Genomic DNA, 17,098 nt, shown 5'->3' on the forward strand with positions numbered 1-17,098 from the left:
CTCCCGCGTCCGCCATTTTGTTGCTGTGGCTCTTGGGAACGGCCTAAGCAAAGCCGGCCCGGAGGCGCAACGATCCTGGAGTTCGGTGCTTCGCGCCGCGGCCGGCGTTGGCGCGCAGTCGTGGGGTGCGTTGCTGGGTCATTCCAGGCTGGGAACCGTTAGAGGCGCTCCTGGTACGCCGGACTTCCAGAGACTCCCAGGGCGGCCTCCGCCAGAACTAGTAATTGCCTGCTTCGGCCCCCGGCTCTTGTTCGCATTCCTTGGGCCGGCTCCCTCCGCAAGGCGACCCCGGAGCAGGCGGGAGGCGGCGGAGGATGCTGCGGGCTTGGCGCCGTGAGAAAGGTGCTGGCCCAGCTCTGTGAGAGCACCCCGAGGTGTGCAGGAAGGCCCTCCTTCAGTCCTAAAGCCATCTGCCGGGCAAACGCTTCCAGAGCAGCCGCTGAGACCCCCCGTCCGTCACCATGTCCTCCGCCCGGTTCGACTCCTCTGACCGCTCTGCCTGGTACATGGGGCCGGTGTCTCGCCAGGAGGCGCAGACCCGGCTGCAGGGTCAGCGCCACGGCATGTTCCTAGTCCGCGACTCCTCCACCTGCCCCGGGGACTATGTGCTATCGGTGTCGGAGAACTCGCGGGTCTCCCACTATATCATCAACTCGCTACCCAACCGGCGCTTCAAGATCGGGGACCAGGAGTTTGACCACTTGCCGGCCCTGCTGGAGTTCTACAAGATCCACTACTTGGACACCACCACCCTCATCGAACCCGCGCCCAGGTACGCGCCCAGCCTGTCTGCGGATCCTGGGGACCGTGGACCCTGTGCTGCACTCGGGCCCGGGGAGTTGAAAGTGGGGGGTCGGGGGATGGTGGCTGGAACCCTGACGCCTTATTCGGAACCTAGTGATTTTCCAGAAGGGAAATCCCAAGGGGATAGATTACTGGATGCGCTCATCCAGTGTTAAATATATTTAACGGTGGGGCATAGTTTCAACTGCACACTTTTTTGCCGTTTCGTCACTTACTGTTTTCGGAGATCATAACGAAAGTAGGGCTATGTTGGGCTGCTAACCCTAAGGTTGGAGGTTCAAACCCACTAGCCGCTATAGGGAAAACGGTGAGATTGTCCCTAAAGTTTTACAGTCTGGGAAATCCTATATGTTGTTGTTGTTAGGTGCCGTGGAGTCGCTTCCAACTCATGGCGACCCTATACAGGCTTTCCGGGGCTGTAAATCTTTACGGGAGCAGAAATCTGAGGCTTTCTCCCGCGAAACAGCTGGTAGTTTAGAACTGCAGACCCTTGAGGCTCGCAGCCCAATTCGTAACCACTACGCTACCAGAGCTCCTTGGGAAATCCTATGTAGGGTCGCTATAAGTCGGGACGGACAGGTTGGCAGTAGGTTTGAAAAGGCGTCCCCTCCCCTCTGAAAAGGCACGTCTAGGTTGCACATCGTTCCGGGTTCTTGCATTCCCCGCAGGTCCCCTAGGAGTTCAGAACTCTTGCACAGCAGCCTTTGGGACAATTGAAAAATGAAAGTGTGTTAGCATTTAGAAACAAAAAGCTTAAACAGCATTTGGCGGGGTGGGGATTTGAAAGTTCGGGGAAGAAGGATCATGGAATTCTGCCAAGACCTTTTTGAGGCTCTTCCTTCCCTCCTGTATATTTAATGCCCTGATGCTAAAATTGACGTGGAACTCTAGACTACTTCTGTTTTATAATGTAGTCTAGATTACACGTGCCCCTCCCCCCCATACATATATAAAAAAAGAAAAGCTATTTTGCCCTCAGAGAAGACCTTTTTGTTTTGGAAAGATAGTTACTGTTGCTCTTTGCTGGAGTGAATAGTTGTTAAGTGCCATTGAGTCCGTTTCCATAGCGACCCTGTATAGGTTGTCCTAGGAACAGCTGGTGAGCTTGAACCACCACCTTGCAGTTCAAACGGGCTTTACAGTCTGGCGCATTAACCCACAGCACCACAACAGGAATCCAGACTGTGAATAGACTAGAGATCAATTTGGTTAAAACTCCCTGTATCCCCCTAGTTGAGGTGGGATATTGTTAAGTGCCTTTGAGTGGGTTCCAACCCATAGGGACCCTGTATAGGCTTTTCGAGGAGCAACTGGTGAGCTTGAACCACTGACCTTGCAGTCCAACACATTAATAAGGAGTGTTAATAGTGGAGTTTTTTTAATGAAAGACTTAGACTTTATTTTCCCCTTCAATTTCAAATTAAGTTCTCAGTCTAAGTTCAGTTGAGTTCAGTTCTCAGTCTAAGGATTTCAAGTTCTACTTTAAATCAGGAACTCAGTGACAACTAAGCATCAAGTGTTCATGTTTTCAAGTGAAATACACTATGGTATTTGACTGTTAGCTTCATTTGCTTTAATGTCATTTCATGGAAGAATTCTATTGTCTCTCTCCCCCCCCCCCATTATCTTTTAATTTCATTTTTCCACAAACTTTTTGAAAGCCGTTTCTTATTCCATTACGTTTCCTGAGTCAAAAGTTACTTTAAAGTATACCAAATATGAACTGAAGAAATTTTACTATACTCAATGAAGAAGCACCAACTACAATTAAATCTTTGCTTCTATGAAATTGTTAAATGCCTTTGAGTCAGTTTTGACTCCTCTATAGCAGGGGTTGTTGTTGTTGTTGCTATGTGCCATGGAGTCGGTTCCGACTCATAGCAACCCTCTACAGGGTTTCGGAGGCTGTAATATTTACGGGAGCGGAAAGCTTCATCTTTCTCCCGCGGAACAGCTGGTAGTTTCGAACTGTTCTTGAGGTTCGAAGCCCTATTTGTAACCACTATGTTACCAGAACTCCTCCTATAGCAAGGATGGGGAACCTTTGTTCTGCCAAGGGCCATTTTGATATTTATAACATCATTCACAGGCCATACAAAATTATCACCTTAATAATTTGGTCAAACAATTAACTCACCCCTAATAATGTCTGGCACTTAACAACAATGTGATGGCTAGGAGTCCATTTGTGGCCCTGTAGGATCAGTGCTCTACCACAGGGTCGGTTTGAACCATGAAGTTGGCAGTTCAAACTCACCAGCTGCTCTTTTGAAACCCTATACAGGATCTCTATGAGTTGGAATCTACTCCAAGGCTGTAAGGTTGGTTTGAACCACAAGTTGGTGATTTAAGCTCATCAGCCTGCTCCTTGGAAACCCTATGAGGCAGCCATGAGTTAAAACTGACTGGGAGGCACTTAACAACAATATACTGCCTTCCTTCGGGAGTCCTAATGTGTTGCTGTGGGACTACAAGGTTGGGTTGAACCAAAGGTCAGCAGTTCAAACTTTCCAGCTGGTCCTCAAAAACCCTACAATAACAACATAAGGCCTGCAGTCTGGATGTTTCCCACCCCTCCTCTATAAGTTTCCAAGCAACAGCTGGTGAGTTTCAACTGCTGACCTTGATGGTTAGCAGTCCAGTGCTTATCCTACAACACACACTAGGAATGTTGTTGTTATATGCTTTTTTTTTTTAATGCTTTATGGTGAATTATGTGATAGTTTACATGGGAGAACATTAACTTCACATTGATTCCGTCGTATATCGTCTCCTTGCCATTGTTACGGTCCTCTCCATGCATCATCCACCAACCAAATGGTCAACCCCGCAAGCCTGTCCCCGGTTGTCCACACACAACCTCTCTTCCTCTCCGGGCAGCTGCTCCATCTCCCCACGTCATTGTCTCTGCCTCCATTCCTGGCATCACTACTTCTCTGGAAAGGGTTCCGTTCTCCGCTCTTCTCCCTTGATGGTCCCTGTCTCTGCCTCCATTCCTGGCATCACTACTTCTCTGGAAAGGGTTCCGTTCTCCGCTCTTCTCCCTTGATGGTCCCAGGGACCTTTGCTCCTAGACTGCAAAGTTAATCGCTGCCCTCCCTTTGCCACAAAACGCCTACCTTTACATTTCCAGCCCTTATAATCAGTCTTTTTTTTTTTTCTTTCTACAATCAGTCTTGATAACAATTATCCGTTATTGTATTGCAAGAGACCTACCTATCCACATCTCCTTACATCAGCCCCTACTAGACAGAATGGATAGTACTCAGTGGAGATTCTACCTTGCTCCACACCCTCTGGATCTAGATTCCCTCTTTTTTTTTTTTTTTAATGTTTTATTATGATAGTTTACATGAGAGAACTTTAGTTTTACATTCATTCCATCATATATCATTTCATTGCCATGGTTCCAGTCCCCTTCGGACCAAAGGGAATATCCTAGAAACCCGGTGCCCATACCCCCCCCCAGTCTTCAGCCCATAGTCCCTCTCCCTCTCTGGATCCAAAGTCCCCAGCCACTTCATCCCTCCATGTCCTCATCTCTGTCTCCATCTCAGGCATCCCTGCTTCTCTGGGTAGGGTCCCACTCTCGGCTCTTCTCCGTTGGTGGTCCCAGAGACCTCCGCTCCTAGACTGGAGAAATAGTCACTTCCTTCCTTGCTACAAAACGTCCACCTTTGCATTTCCAACCCTCACAATCCGTCTTGATAACCATTATTCACTACAGTATCGCGAGTAACCCATCTGTATTTCATTTCATCAGCTCCACCTAGACAGATTGGATAGTACTCTCTGGTGATTCTGCCTTCCTCCATGCCCCCTAGCTCTAGATTCCCTCTTGAAAGCTTGTAAGCCAGTCACTTCTTGCCTCTGTAGCCTCCCCCATTCTGGGTAGCCAATATCCAAGTTGCCCATCCCTGTCATCTCCGTGAGTGGAGGCGGTGGGAATGAGCCTCGCTGTGAAGATTTGTTCTGTCCTTTGAGCTACTGCTTCCATAGGTGTATGTCAAGTTCATCAAATTTTATCAGATTATTCTTTTTTCCCTCTTCTTCTGGTTGAGCTCTGATTATCCAGTCGTTGAAGCTAGGTCAAGTGTGTATTATCTGCAAGTGTGGGTGTACTTATGCATGTGCCCTCTCTTATCAGGGAGACGCTTCACTCTCCACTTTGTAGTCTTCTGTGGCTATGTCGCTGACTCTGGGTCCAGGAGTCCCCTGGACTTGCCACACTACTGGTCAACCAGGTCTCCATTTGGGCTCACAGGAGTCTATTGAGCATTATAGGGCTCAGCTTGCAGCTTCATTGCTGCTCTTCCCCACGTTCCTTTATTGGTAACAAACATCACCAATCAGAGTGTTATATGCTTTTGGTTCCAACTCATAGTGACCCTGTGTAGGGTGTCCGAGGAGCTACTGGTGTGCTTGAACTGCCTACCTTGTAGTTCAAGTCAACCTGGCAGTCCAGTGCATTAACCCACAGCGCCACACCAGAAATCCACACACTAAGAATAGAGATTCAAAAAACAAATCCATGAGTGTATAATAAAGATGAGCTGCAGGACTAAATGGATCAGGGGAAATGTGATTATAACTCAAATTCTGCATAGTGAAGACCAAAATACCAAGAATCTCGAGAAATGTCCAGATACTGAAGAAAAAATGTAACCAAACACATGTTGACTCATAGCTATGAATAGAACTACCCCATAGGATTTCAGAAGCTGTTCATCTTTGCCTAACAAGAGTGCCTCATCTTTCTCAAGTGGGGCAGTTAAGTGGGCTCAACTTGCTGACCTTTTTTGGTTAGTAACCCAAGACTTGGAGTTCTGGTGTGGTGCTTTGGGTTAATACACCAGATTGTAAAGCCAGTTGAACTGCAGAGTTAGCGGTTCAAACTCACCAGCTGCTCCTTGGAAACCCTATACAGGGTTGCTATGGGTCAGAATTGACTCGACAGCACTTAACAGCAACAACATGCCCACGACTTAATCTGCAGCGTCTCAAGGTACCCAAAATGCTGGTAATGATAGTCAACTTTGAGCACAGTGTAATTTCAATAGAAGGGACTGGAAGGTACTAGCCCACTATAATGTAATGAGATGTGATATAAGTTAATTGGTTTCCTGATTTTTGAAGGTGAATTAAGGCACCTAATACACCACTCTCATGCTGTGTGCAAGGCCTTGAGTGGCTGGTGCTATCATACAGGTACATCACAAAAGGGAGCTTGAGGGCAGGGTCCTCTTCTGCTTCCACTCCTCACAAACTGAGATCAAGTTTTCTATATCCATGCCTTCTGAGATACCACTTGTTTCTGTCTCCCTTGCTTGCACAATCCCTTTCATTCTTCCTTTCACGGTGCACTTCTGGTTGTCATCCCTTTGTAATTTTGTTCAGGCTGCTGGTTCTTTAATTGAATGCCTAATTCTGCCCCGTACTTCTCTATTGATATCTTACCTGTCCTATGGTACCCTATAGGAGTGGCTGGTGGGTTCAAAGTTGCCCAGTACGCATAACCCACTGTGTTTGTAGGGTCCTATGATTCAGAATGGACAGATGTCAGAATGGTGTTTTTTGTTTGTTTGTTATGCTGGTTTTTGATTTTCCCTGACTTACAGAGCCAGGCGCTCTGCTCCCTTTCTCCTCCCATTCCCCCCTCCCACGCCCCAGGCTGTTGTAATTTAGGCTTTGTTTTCCTATGCTGTTGTTAAATGCCATCTAGTGGGTTTGTAGAGTTTCCAAGGAACGGCTGGTGGGTTTGAACTGCTGACCTTGTGGTTCAAACTGACCTTGTAGTTCAATACATTATCCTATGAGTCAAAACTTATGAGTCAAAACTGACTCAATACTTAAGAAACAAAAGCTTGACATTTCAAGATTGAGTTAGCTCTGTCAGTAGCCTTTTATAGAAAAAACGACACTGATCTAGTGTTGTCATAGTGATCTTGCATAAGGTTTCCAAGGAGCAGCTGGTGAGTTTGAACCGCCAACCTTGTAGTTCAAACTGACCTTGTGGTCCAGTACTTTATCCTACAACACCACACCAGGACTCTAGAACCTGGGCCACATGCAAAACAAAGGTAATAATGCTGCTTCATGTCCCAAACTGTTCAGAACAAGTTAGGTTGAACCAGTGTTTAATGCCTTTGGGCCCATAGTTCATTTCTTTTGTTTATTTTGCTAACTGTCTGGCTCAGATCTGGTGCTTGTTTTGTTTGGTCTGATTCTTTTTATTGGATGGTTCCTTAATTTAAAAAATTTCATTATGATGAAATATGTATAACAAAAAAATGGCCTTTTAACAATTTTTAAGTATATAATTTTGTGACATTAATTACTTTCACCACCACTATCCATTTAAGAAATATTTCCGTTACCCCAAACAGAATTGACCCTCTTGAGTAATAATTACCCACCACCCACCCTCAGCACCTGGTAACCACTTAGAGACTTTTGCAGGTATTAGGAATTAAGGAGTCCTGGCGTGGCACTATAGGATAAGTACTGGATTGCTAACTGCAAGGTCTGTGGTATCTACATTTCCCCCTCTTTTTACTTTATGGTTATTTTTTTGTTGTTGCAAACTCTAGTTCCCCATTTCCAGTATTTTAAGTATTTTTTGAGTACTGAAGGGTTTGGGGTTCTAACCCAACAGCCACTCCTTAGAAACGTTATACAGGGTCGTTGTGAGTCAGAAGTGACTCGACAGCACTTAACAACAACAACATATCTGGGCTGACTTCTGTCACGTATGTTGATCTCAGGTCTTCTGTTTTTAATTTTTTCCATCTAGTGAATTCCCTGTAGTATTTTTTGTAAGGTTGGTCTGGCTTTTGCAAATTTTTTACATTTATGTTTATCTGGAAATGTCCTAATTTTGCCATCATATTTGATGGGGAATTTTTCTAGGTATATGATTCTTGGTTGCCAGTTGTCAGAATTTTGTATTTGTCATACCATTGCTTTCTTGTCTGCATGGTTTCTGCTGAAAAAATCAGAGATCACTTAGTCTTATTACTTCTCCTTTGTTAGGTAACTTAGTTTTTCCTGAGCTGCTGTCAGGATTCTTTTCTTTTCATTGAATTTTGAAAAATTTGATTATGTCTTGATGAAATATTTTATTTTGGATAGGGGGAGGTCTGTCTTGTTCGGAAGGTGCTGCTAACCGCAAGATCAGCAGTTGAAACCCACCAGCCTTTCTTAGGAAGAAAAAGATGACTGTACCTGTAAAGGATTGACTATGAGTCGATAGCAACTTGATGGCAATTATATCCATTTTGGAGTTTATTTAATTTCTTGAATTCATATCTTCTCATCTTTCTTGATATTAGGAAAGTTTTCTTCCAACAACACTGACAGTTTTCTCTCTGTTGTTTGTATGTTTTTTTCCCCTCTTCCTGTTACAGGCTTTTTATTGTTCCTCTTGTTAAGTGCTGCTGATGGGTTTGGACTGCTACCTTGCAGTTCAGACCTACCTTGCAGTCCATGCTTAACCTACAGCGCCACACGAGAACTCCTCTGTTGTCAAGTGCCTTTGAATTGCTCTGGCTCATAGTGACCCTGTATAGGGTTTCCAAGGAGCAGCTAGTGAATTTGAACCACCGACCTTATGGTCCAGTGCATTATCTCACAGTGCTACATCAGGACTCCTGGGACTCCTCTGTTGTTGTTATTAAGTGCCGTCAAGTCAGTTCTGAATCATAGTGACCCTGTATAGGATTTCCTGGAAGCAGCTGGTAAATTTGCACTGCCGACCTTGTGGTTCAAACCGACTTTGCAGTCCAGTGCATTAACCCACCGTGCCACCCCCAGGATGCCTGGACTCTTCTAGCAGGTGATTACTGAGAGAATTGTCTTCCAGTTCACTAATTTGGCTTTCCATTGACTCAGTTGTACTTCTTTGCCCTTGTAATGTTTTGTCCATATCTGAAGTCTTAGTCATTTATTTTACCAATTTGTTCTTGTAGTGTTTTCTTGAATTCTTCTTAAGTTTTGTCCTTGTTTCCTTGATTTCACCTGCAGCTTTCTCAGTTATTCTCTCAGTCAATTGATGGTGCCTATTGTTGTTGTTGTTAAGTACTGTGGGACTCAGCGACCCTGTACAGGGTTTCCGAGGCAGCAAATCTTTACGGGAGCAGAAAGTCTCATCTTTCTTCCGTGGAACAGCTGGTAGTTTCAAACTGCCAATCTTGAGGTTAGCAGCCCGATTCGTAACCACTACGCTACCAGAGCTCCTTTGAAGGTGTCTGCATATAGGTAAATAAATTCCTTATTAGGTGGTTCCTATACCATTTCTGTTGTCATATTTTGTGACTCTGTATTTGGGTCACTTATGTAAGGCACTCTGTCTTACTTCTTCGTATAAGCTGAAATTGTCTTGCCTCAGACATTGTGGTGTCATTTGTTGTATTTATGTTTAATCAATACTCTTTTGGTATGTTCTCACATGTCTCCTGATGGATGTGATAGAAACTGGAATTGTGAGCACAGTTCTCTGCTTGCTATTGTGTAGCATAGTTCAGGGTGGGTTCATGTACTTCCAGACACAAGGATGATATGTCCAGTACCCAACTGACCCCAGGCAGAAAAGAGGCTGTGTAGGAGAGGATGCCACTGACCACTGGGCTGAAGAGGGCAACTACTGACCTTGCCCCTTGTTACAAGGAGGGCCTGGCGAACAAGGGAGAACAGTATCCCCCTTGCTGCCTACCTCCATCTACATCCTGTGCCTCTAGTCACTATATTGGTCCAAACAAAACAAACCCACTGTTATTGATTCCTCTATAGGATTTCTGAGGCTCTAAATCTTTATGGGAGCAGAAAGCTTCATCTTACTTCATGGAATGAGTGGCTGGTGGGTTTGAACAGCTGACTTAAGCTCAAGTGGCTCAAGCCAGCTAATAGTCTGTCCATTTTTCTCTTCTGTTGATGCTCCTGTTTGGGTTCCTCTTCCAGTGGGCATACAGTGTGCCTCTCTCTGATCCTCTGAAGCTCAGGGTTCTAGGATCACCATCCTTATGTTTTCCTTGGTGTCCTGTGCCTTTGTTGCAGAGGGTCTGCTCAGCACATTTTCCTTCTCCACCATCTTGCCCTGGAAGTTCCTATGCCCATTTTAAAAATTGGGTTGCTTGTCTTTTTGTTGTTGAGCTGTAGGAGTTCTTTTCATATTCTGGGCATTAAACTCCTATCAGATATATATTTCCAAAATATGTTCTCCTATTCTGTCGGCTGTATCCTTTAATTTTAAGTTTTTTATTTTGATGAAGTCCAATTTATCTGTATTGCTGTATTTTTTCTGTATTGCTCTGCTTTTTGGTGTCATTTAAGAAAACCCATGATCAAAAACAAAGTCTTGAAGCTTTTCCCTCTTTTCTTCTTGGAAATTATTGCATTATTTTAGTTCTTACAGTTTTTAGTTAATTTTCATATGTGGTGTGGATTATGGCAGGAGCCCTAGTGGCTCAGTGGTTTAAGTGATTGCTAACCAAAAGCTTGTTGGTTCAAACCCACCAGCCATTCTGCTCTGCAAGAGAAAGATGTGGCAATCTCCTTCTGTAAAGATTTCAACCCTGAAAACCCTATGGGGCAATTCTACTCTGTCCTAGAGGGTTGTTCTAAGTTGAAATCACCTCATTGGTGGGGGTTTAGGTGAGAGGTAGGCACAGCACCATTCTTTTTCATGTAGAGATGCCACTGACACCATTTGTTGAAGAGACTGTTTCTTTCCTTCTCAAAAAATCAGTATAACATCAGCCAGGGCTTCAGATGGATTCAGCCCACCCAGACATGGCCTACAAAGTGACACCAGAACAGATACAAATTTTTAAAATGTGGGTGAACTAGAAGAGGAAAAATTATGGGTCAAAGCCCTATTAGAAATCTCTCTCAGAAAACAAGGGCAGCAGTGAACGGTTCAAAGATGGCAACTCTCTGTGCAGCCTTGAATATGTCACTCTTCACAATCTTGGCAACAATCCAGCGCTATGCACCAGGTTCCTGAAATGGCTTGCTGCACCTTTTTAAATTTAGGTCTGCTTCATCAGCCAGGACTGACCAGGGCATGAACCACATTTTGGTTTCTACAATTCTGATATACAAGATATATGCTTTTGTACTATAAAGTAGTGTGTTTTTCAAAGTGTATGGTTTGTTGAATGTAAAGCTGGTGATCTTCTATATAAAGTAGTGTGTTTTTCTGTGTAATATCTTTCTTTTTCAACTTATTCATGAAAGGTGAGTGTAAGTATACTCATCTCAGTTTGGGAAAAAGAAAAGGCATAATTATAACTTATAACTATGTGGTGGCTTGTTTTTGATGGGTAAATGAGTTTGAATAGTGGGACCAGCAATGGTTTAAACAAAATAAAGTGGTAGTGATGGATTCTGTTTATTAGAAACTGCTCTGGCTATAGTGTGGGACTAGGTGAGGAGAGAATCTAGAGAAGGGACCATGAGAATCTGTACCAAGATTGCAACCTTTCCTGGCCATATTGCATATAGAAGGTGAGGGGAGACAAATGACTCCAGAGAAGGCTTTAATTGAAAGAACAGGAGAGAACAAGACATGATTGTTCTCAACATGAAGTTTTGGTTCGGATTCACAGCGACCTATGCACAATAGGAGACACTGCCCTCCCTGTCTTGCGTCATCCTCACAATCATTGTTATGCTTGAACTCATTGCTGCTGCAACTGTGCCTGTCCATCTCATTGGGTGTCTTCATTTTCGCTGACCCTCCACTTTATCAAGCATGATGTCCTTCTCCATGGACTCATGGTAATATATCCAAAGTATGACAGGTCTCGCTATCCTGACTTCTAAGGAGCATTCTAGTTCTGCTTCTTCCAGCACAGAATTGTTTGTTCTTCTGGCAGTCCATGGTACTTTTAATACTCTTTTTCAACACCATAACTCAAATTCATCAATTCGTCTACGGTTTTCCTTATTCATTGTCCAACTTTCACATGCATATGAGGCTACTGAAAATACCGTGGCTTGGGTCAGGTGCACCTTCATCTTCAAACTGACATCTTTGCTCTCGAACACTTTAAAGAGGTCTTGTGTGGCAGATTTGCCTAATGCAGTATGTTGTTTGATTTCTTGACTGTTTCTTTCATGAGTATTGATGGTGGATCTAAGCAAATGAAGTGTTTGACAACTCCATGTATCATGATGTTATTTATTGGTCCAGTGGTGAGGATTTTTGTTTTCTTTACATTGAAGTGCAACCTATAGCAAAGGCTGTGGTCTTTGATCTTCATCAGTAAGTATATTAAGTCCTCTTTGCTTTCAACAAGCAGGGTTGTATCATTTGCATGTTGCAGAATGTTAATGAGTTTTCCTCCATTTCTGACACACTTCATATGCTCATCTTCTAGGATTATTTGCTTAGCATATAGATTTAATAAGTACAGTGAAAGACTACGATCCTGGCATACATTTTTCCTGATTTTTAAACCATTCAGTGCCCCCTTGTTCTGTTCGAATGACTGCTTTTTGGTCTATATATAGGTGTAAGAAGCTCTGGTAGCGTAGTGGTTACGAATCGGGCTGCGAACCTTAAGGTCAGCGGTTCGAAACTACCAGCTGCTCCGCGGGAGAAAGATGAGGCTTTCTACTCCCGTAAAGATTTACACCCTCGGAAACCCTGTACAGGGTCGCTATGGGTCGGAACCGACTCGACGGCACTTAACAACAACAACAACAACATATAGGTGTACAATGAAGTGTTCTGGAATACCCATTCTTCACAGTGTTATTCATGGCTTGTCAGGATCCACACAGAAATAATTCATACTTATAAGAGTATGTGTATCTTACACACAAATCTTTCTGAAAAATAATTGTCAGTATCCATGTATCCCCTTTTAAAAAATAGACATCATCATCCCCAGATGTTGATTGAGTTCTTTAACATGATTAAAGAAATTTAAAATTAGAAGCTACTGTTAGTAAGTACTCATGTTAAAAGATGTTTCGTCTGTGGTTTATACATGAAACTGAAAAATGTGTTTTAACCAAAAAAGAGGAGGGGAGTTAATTATTAGCTCTGCAGTTAGCTGGCTTTGCTTTCTTTTAATTTGGCAAGCCTTTTTTTGGTGTTTATACCTGGAGGAGTGCCCTGCACTATCTTTATGCAAGATCAGTGGGAGGTCCCTGTGTTTCTCTTCTGTCTGCTCTCTGTGGAAGTGGACAATATGTTTGCCATAGATTAGACACATGAATGAGAGGTGAGATGTCTTTTGGTGTGTTGGGCAGCTATGGGACTGAGTTGGAGATTTAAAAAATAAATTCACATGTCTCTGTAGAAACAAAAGATTCCTGTAAAACAGATATCAAGAGGTTTTTGAATGCACTTGATATGTCAATTGAAAAGGCATATTCAGTCTATGTTTACAATACAGACTACAGAAAGTACACCAGTGTGACAGAACTGAGAATATAAAATGAGAACAAACTCATAGTAGAGGGGAATGATTTATTGAACATTTGAGAAATATTGATGTAAAGTAAGATACTTCTCTTACAAATGATTTTCTTGCTTGCTTCAGGTACCCAAGCCCCCTCATGGCAACTGTGTCAGCACCCAACCTGCCTACCACAGAAGAAAATCTTGAATACGTGCGGACTCTCTATGATTTTCCTGGGAATGATGCCGAAGACCTGCCCTTTAAAAAGGGTGAGATCCTCGTGATCATCGAGAAGCCTGAAGAACAGTGGTGGAGTGCCCGGAACAAGGATGGCCGAGTTGGGATGATCCCTGTTCCTTATGTGGAAAAGTTGGTGCGATCCTCCCCACATGGAAAGCATGGAAACCGAAATTCTAACAGTTATGGGATCCCAGAACCTGCTCATGCCTATGCTCAACCTCAGACCACAACGCCTCTTCCCGCCGTTTCCAGTTCTCCTGGAGCAGCCATCAATCCTTTGCCATCCACACAGAATGGACCTGTCTTTGCGAAAGCAATCCAGAAAAGAGTGCCCTGTGCTTATGACAAGACTGCCTTGGCATTAGAGGTAAAATTGATTTAGTTAATATTTTATTTTTTAGTTTAAGTTTAGTTTCTACCAAAGGTTAAATTGAATTAATGAGAGTAAGAGAACCAGGTACCCATCTTGGAGTTATCCAGAGAATGGGATTTTTAGTTCTTCCATCAGCAGTGCTGTAAGCAAGCTAGTACTGCTCATTTTAGGTTATAATCAGGAGTAAAAGAACTGAGAGAAGCTGTCTGTTCAGTCTCATGTAATTTGGGCATGTTGTCTGGAAGGACTAGTCCCTGGAGAAGGACATCATGCTTGGTAAAGTTAGAGGGTCAGTGAAAGGGAGGAAGACCCTTCGCCAGATGAATGACATGGGCTTTCCTGTTTGTCTTTTCCAAACTCTCAGCCTGCACTCCTTTTTCTTCCTGAAGCATCATAAAGTTTGTCTCACATAGTCGATTTTCTTTCCATCAAGAAATGAAGATGGATAGAGTCCTGGTGTTGCGCTGTGGGTTAATGCGCCACACTGCAAAGCCATTTGAACTGCAAGGTCGGCGGTTCAAGCTCACCAGTCACTCCTCGGAAACCTTATACAGGGTTGCTATAGGTCGGAACCAACTTGACGGCACTTAACAACAACAAAGGTATAGGTTCTCAGTGTGCTGTGACGTGATTTGCACACAGCCAGTCACCTTGCACAGGAACCAAGGTTTCTCCGTCAAGTCAGCCATGATCATCTCACTTCTTGAGGTGAGCAAGAGAGAAAAATGGCTCAACACAGACCTGTTTAAAACTCTCTTCACTTGCAGGGATTCCCAGTAGGTAATCTGATTTTGTGAAGGAATGAAAAAAAAGAAAAGCTTACCAAGTATTTTCAAGGAATAAAGCTCACCTAAGCCATCATTGTTCTATGTGATACTCTCAAGGGGCTTCGTTACTGGCACATTTTGTCCTACTTGTCTCACGGTTTCTCATTTTAATTATAATTCTTTTCATGGTAGCCTTCTTACAGTCCCAAGAGAAAGAGTTGTTTTTAACATGAGACAGGCACTGTTAATCCTGATAGTTTCAGAAGATAATACATTCATGTTGTGGTTGTTAAGTGCTGTTAAGCGGGTTCCAACCCATAGCAACTCTGTATAGGGTTTTTCAAGGAGCAGTTGGTGAGCTTGAATCGCTGACCTTTCGGTTCAAACCAACTTTGCAGTCCAGTACATTAACTCACAGTGCCACACCAGGACTCCCAATATATTCTAAGAAATGGGTTATTTGCTTACTCTGTAGTCCAAAGTTCATCTGCATACACAATGAAAAAGACCAGTGAATGGAATTTAAGCCCAGCTCTACTTCTTGGGTCCGTTTACTCATTCTGTGAAGTTACACTTTTTCAAAGCCTCTGATGAGGTTCAGACAGCTTGGTTAGCTTCATGATGAGGCTCAGGTGTAGAGCCCTCTGGCGTCTAAGAGAACTGTGTAATAGCCTAGTAACTGGCCTCAATTAGGCATGCCCCCTTTACAGAAATGAATTGTTCTCTCTATAACCCTTTGTGTACACTCCAGGGGCCACCTAACAGATGGAAGTTTTTCAGGTACACATGGTAGAGTCCTAAGGCAGAAGTGGGATTTTAAGTCCAGCTCACATGACAACTCTGTTCCCAGAATCCAAACTGGTAGCCTCAGGATGCTCACCTTAGCTCTTAATCTGGTGGCCCAACCACTGTTACTTGACACATGCAAGTCATACCAACTCTCTTCAACTCTATTCTAGCTCCCCACCCCTGAACTGAGGTGGCAGATGTCAGCAGAAGGCTATGTGTTTAAATGCTGATTTCCCATTCTAGGTCCTGAAAAATAACTTGAGCTCCATTTATTCATCCCTCCCTCTTGAGACCACTAGCATTTTTACTGTCTCTATAGTTTTGCCTTTATTATACAGTCCTGTAGTCAAAATCATACTGTATGTAGTTCTTTCAGACTGACTTCATTCATTTAGCAATATTCAGTTAAGGTCCGCTAAGTGTTTTTGTAGTGTCATAACTTAAAAAAATTTTAATTATAGAATATTATTCCATTGTGTGGAAGTAGTTTGTTGATGCATCCTCTTGTTGAAATACATCTTGGTTGCTTCAGACATTGGGCAATTAGGAAGAAAGCTGTAAACATTTGTATGCAGGTTTTTGTGCACATATAATCTTCTTGGAGTACTGAACATTATACTTACAGCATACTTAGATGCTGTAGGATAAACACTGGACTGCTAACCACAAGGTTGGCAGTTCAAACCCACCAGCTGCACCTTGGAAACCCTATACAGGGTCGCTATGAGTTGGAACCAACTCGATAGCACTTAACAACAATAATGTTTTCAACTCATTTGTGTAAATGTCTAGGAGCACAATTGCTGGATCATATGTTAATACTATACTTAATTTTGTAAGAAACTGCCGGACAAAGTTACTGTACTATTTTGTGTTTCCACCAGAATGAGTGCGCCTGTCATGCTGCTTCCTTAACAGCATTTGGTGTTGCCTTTGTTTTAGATCTCAGCATTCTAATAGGTTTATGGAGTCCCTTGAATGGCACAGAAAGGTTAGTGCCTCAGATACACCCAAAGGTACCTCAGAAGACAGGGCTAGCAACCTAGTTCTGAAAGTCCATAGGCATTTGAATATCTTATGGCACACATAGGGTCACTCTGAGTTGTAATTGATTCATGGCAGCTGGTTTTTTGTGTAGTGGAGTCCTGGTGTATCACTACAAGGTTTGCAGTTCAAACCCACCAGTTGCTCCTTGGGTCGATATTAGTCAGGACTGACTCAATGGCACTTTGCAACAGTGTTATTTCACTGCTATTTTATTTTGTATTTTTATAATGAATTAGTGGATAAAAGCTTCACAGTGGGCTATCCAAAGCTTTATAAAAGTGACAATGTTAGTATGTTAAAATGCAGCATCTATTTATATTAAATTCTTTTTTTTTTTTTTTCATCATAAAATGTGGTTTTTATTTCACCCCTGATTCAAACAAAGGGTAAGCAAGTCTTGAGATAATTGGGAAAAATTGTACACTGGTCTCTAATAATATTAAGTAATAATTAAAACAAAAAAATTTATTGTGAATTGAGTGGAGCTTTACAGAACAGATCATCAGTCCTACATTCAGCATATCATACACTTTGTGTTATTACAATTATTACAATCCCTTTCATGTAAAAGTTAACAGTATTTATTCACTTTAACTCTTGCATTCCTCGCTGTGTCTTCCCTAACTTTCAGCTTTCCTCTGCCAACCTCCTTGTTGTCTTCCCCTCTT

General features: G+C 43.0%; 1 protein-coding gene across 1 annotated transcript in view; it reads left to right on the plus strand.

Annotated features, from left to right (window-relative positions):
* The first annotated feature begins 330 nt into the window (after positions 1 to 330).
* Positions 331 to 17,098, plus strand: part of CRKL (v-crk avian sarcoma virus CT10 oncogene homolog-like) — a 43,937-nt gene continuing 27,169 nt past the window's right edge. Inside the window, exons 1-2 of the mRNA XM_006875806.1 lie at positions 331 to 772; positions 13,356 to 13,821. Coding sequence (XP_006875868.1) covers positions 462 to 772; positions 13,356 to 13,821 — 777 coding nt within the window. The 5' untranslated portion in view covers positions 331 to 461. The remainder of the gene's footprint in view (positions 773 to 13,355; positions 13,822 to 17,098) is intronic.

The sequence above is a fragment of the Chrysochloris asiatica genome, unplaced genomic scaffold, assembly GCF_000296735.1.
Source record: "Chrysochloris asiatica unplaced genomic scaffold, ChrAsi1.0 scaffold00340, whole genome shotgun sequence".
Taxonomy (NCBI): domain Eukaryota; kingdom Metazoa; phylum Chordata; class Mammalia; order Afrosoricida; family Chrysochloridae; genus Chrysochloris; species Chrysochloris asiatica.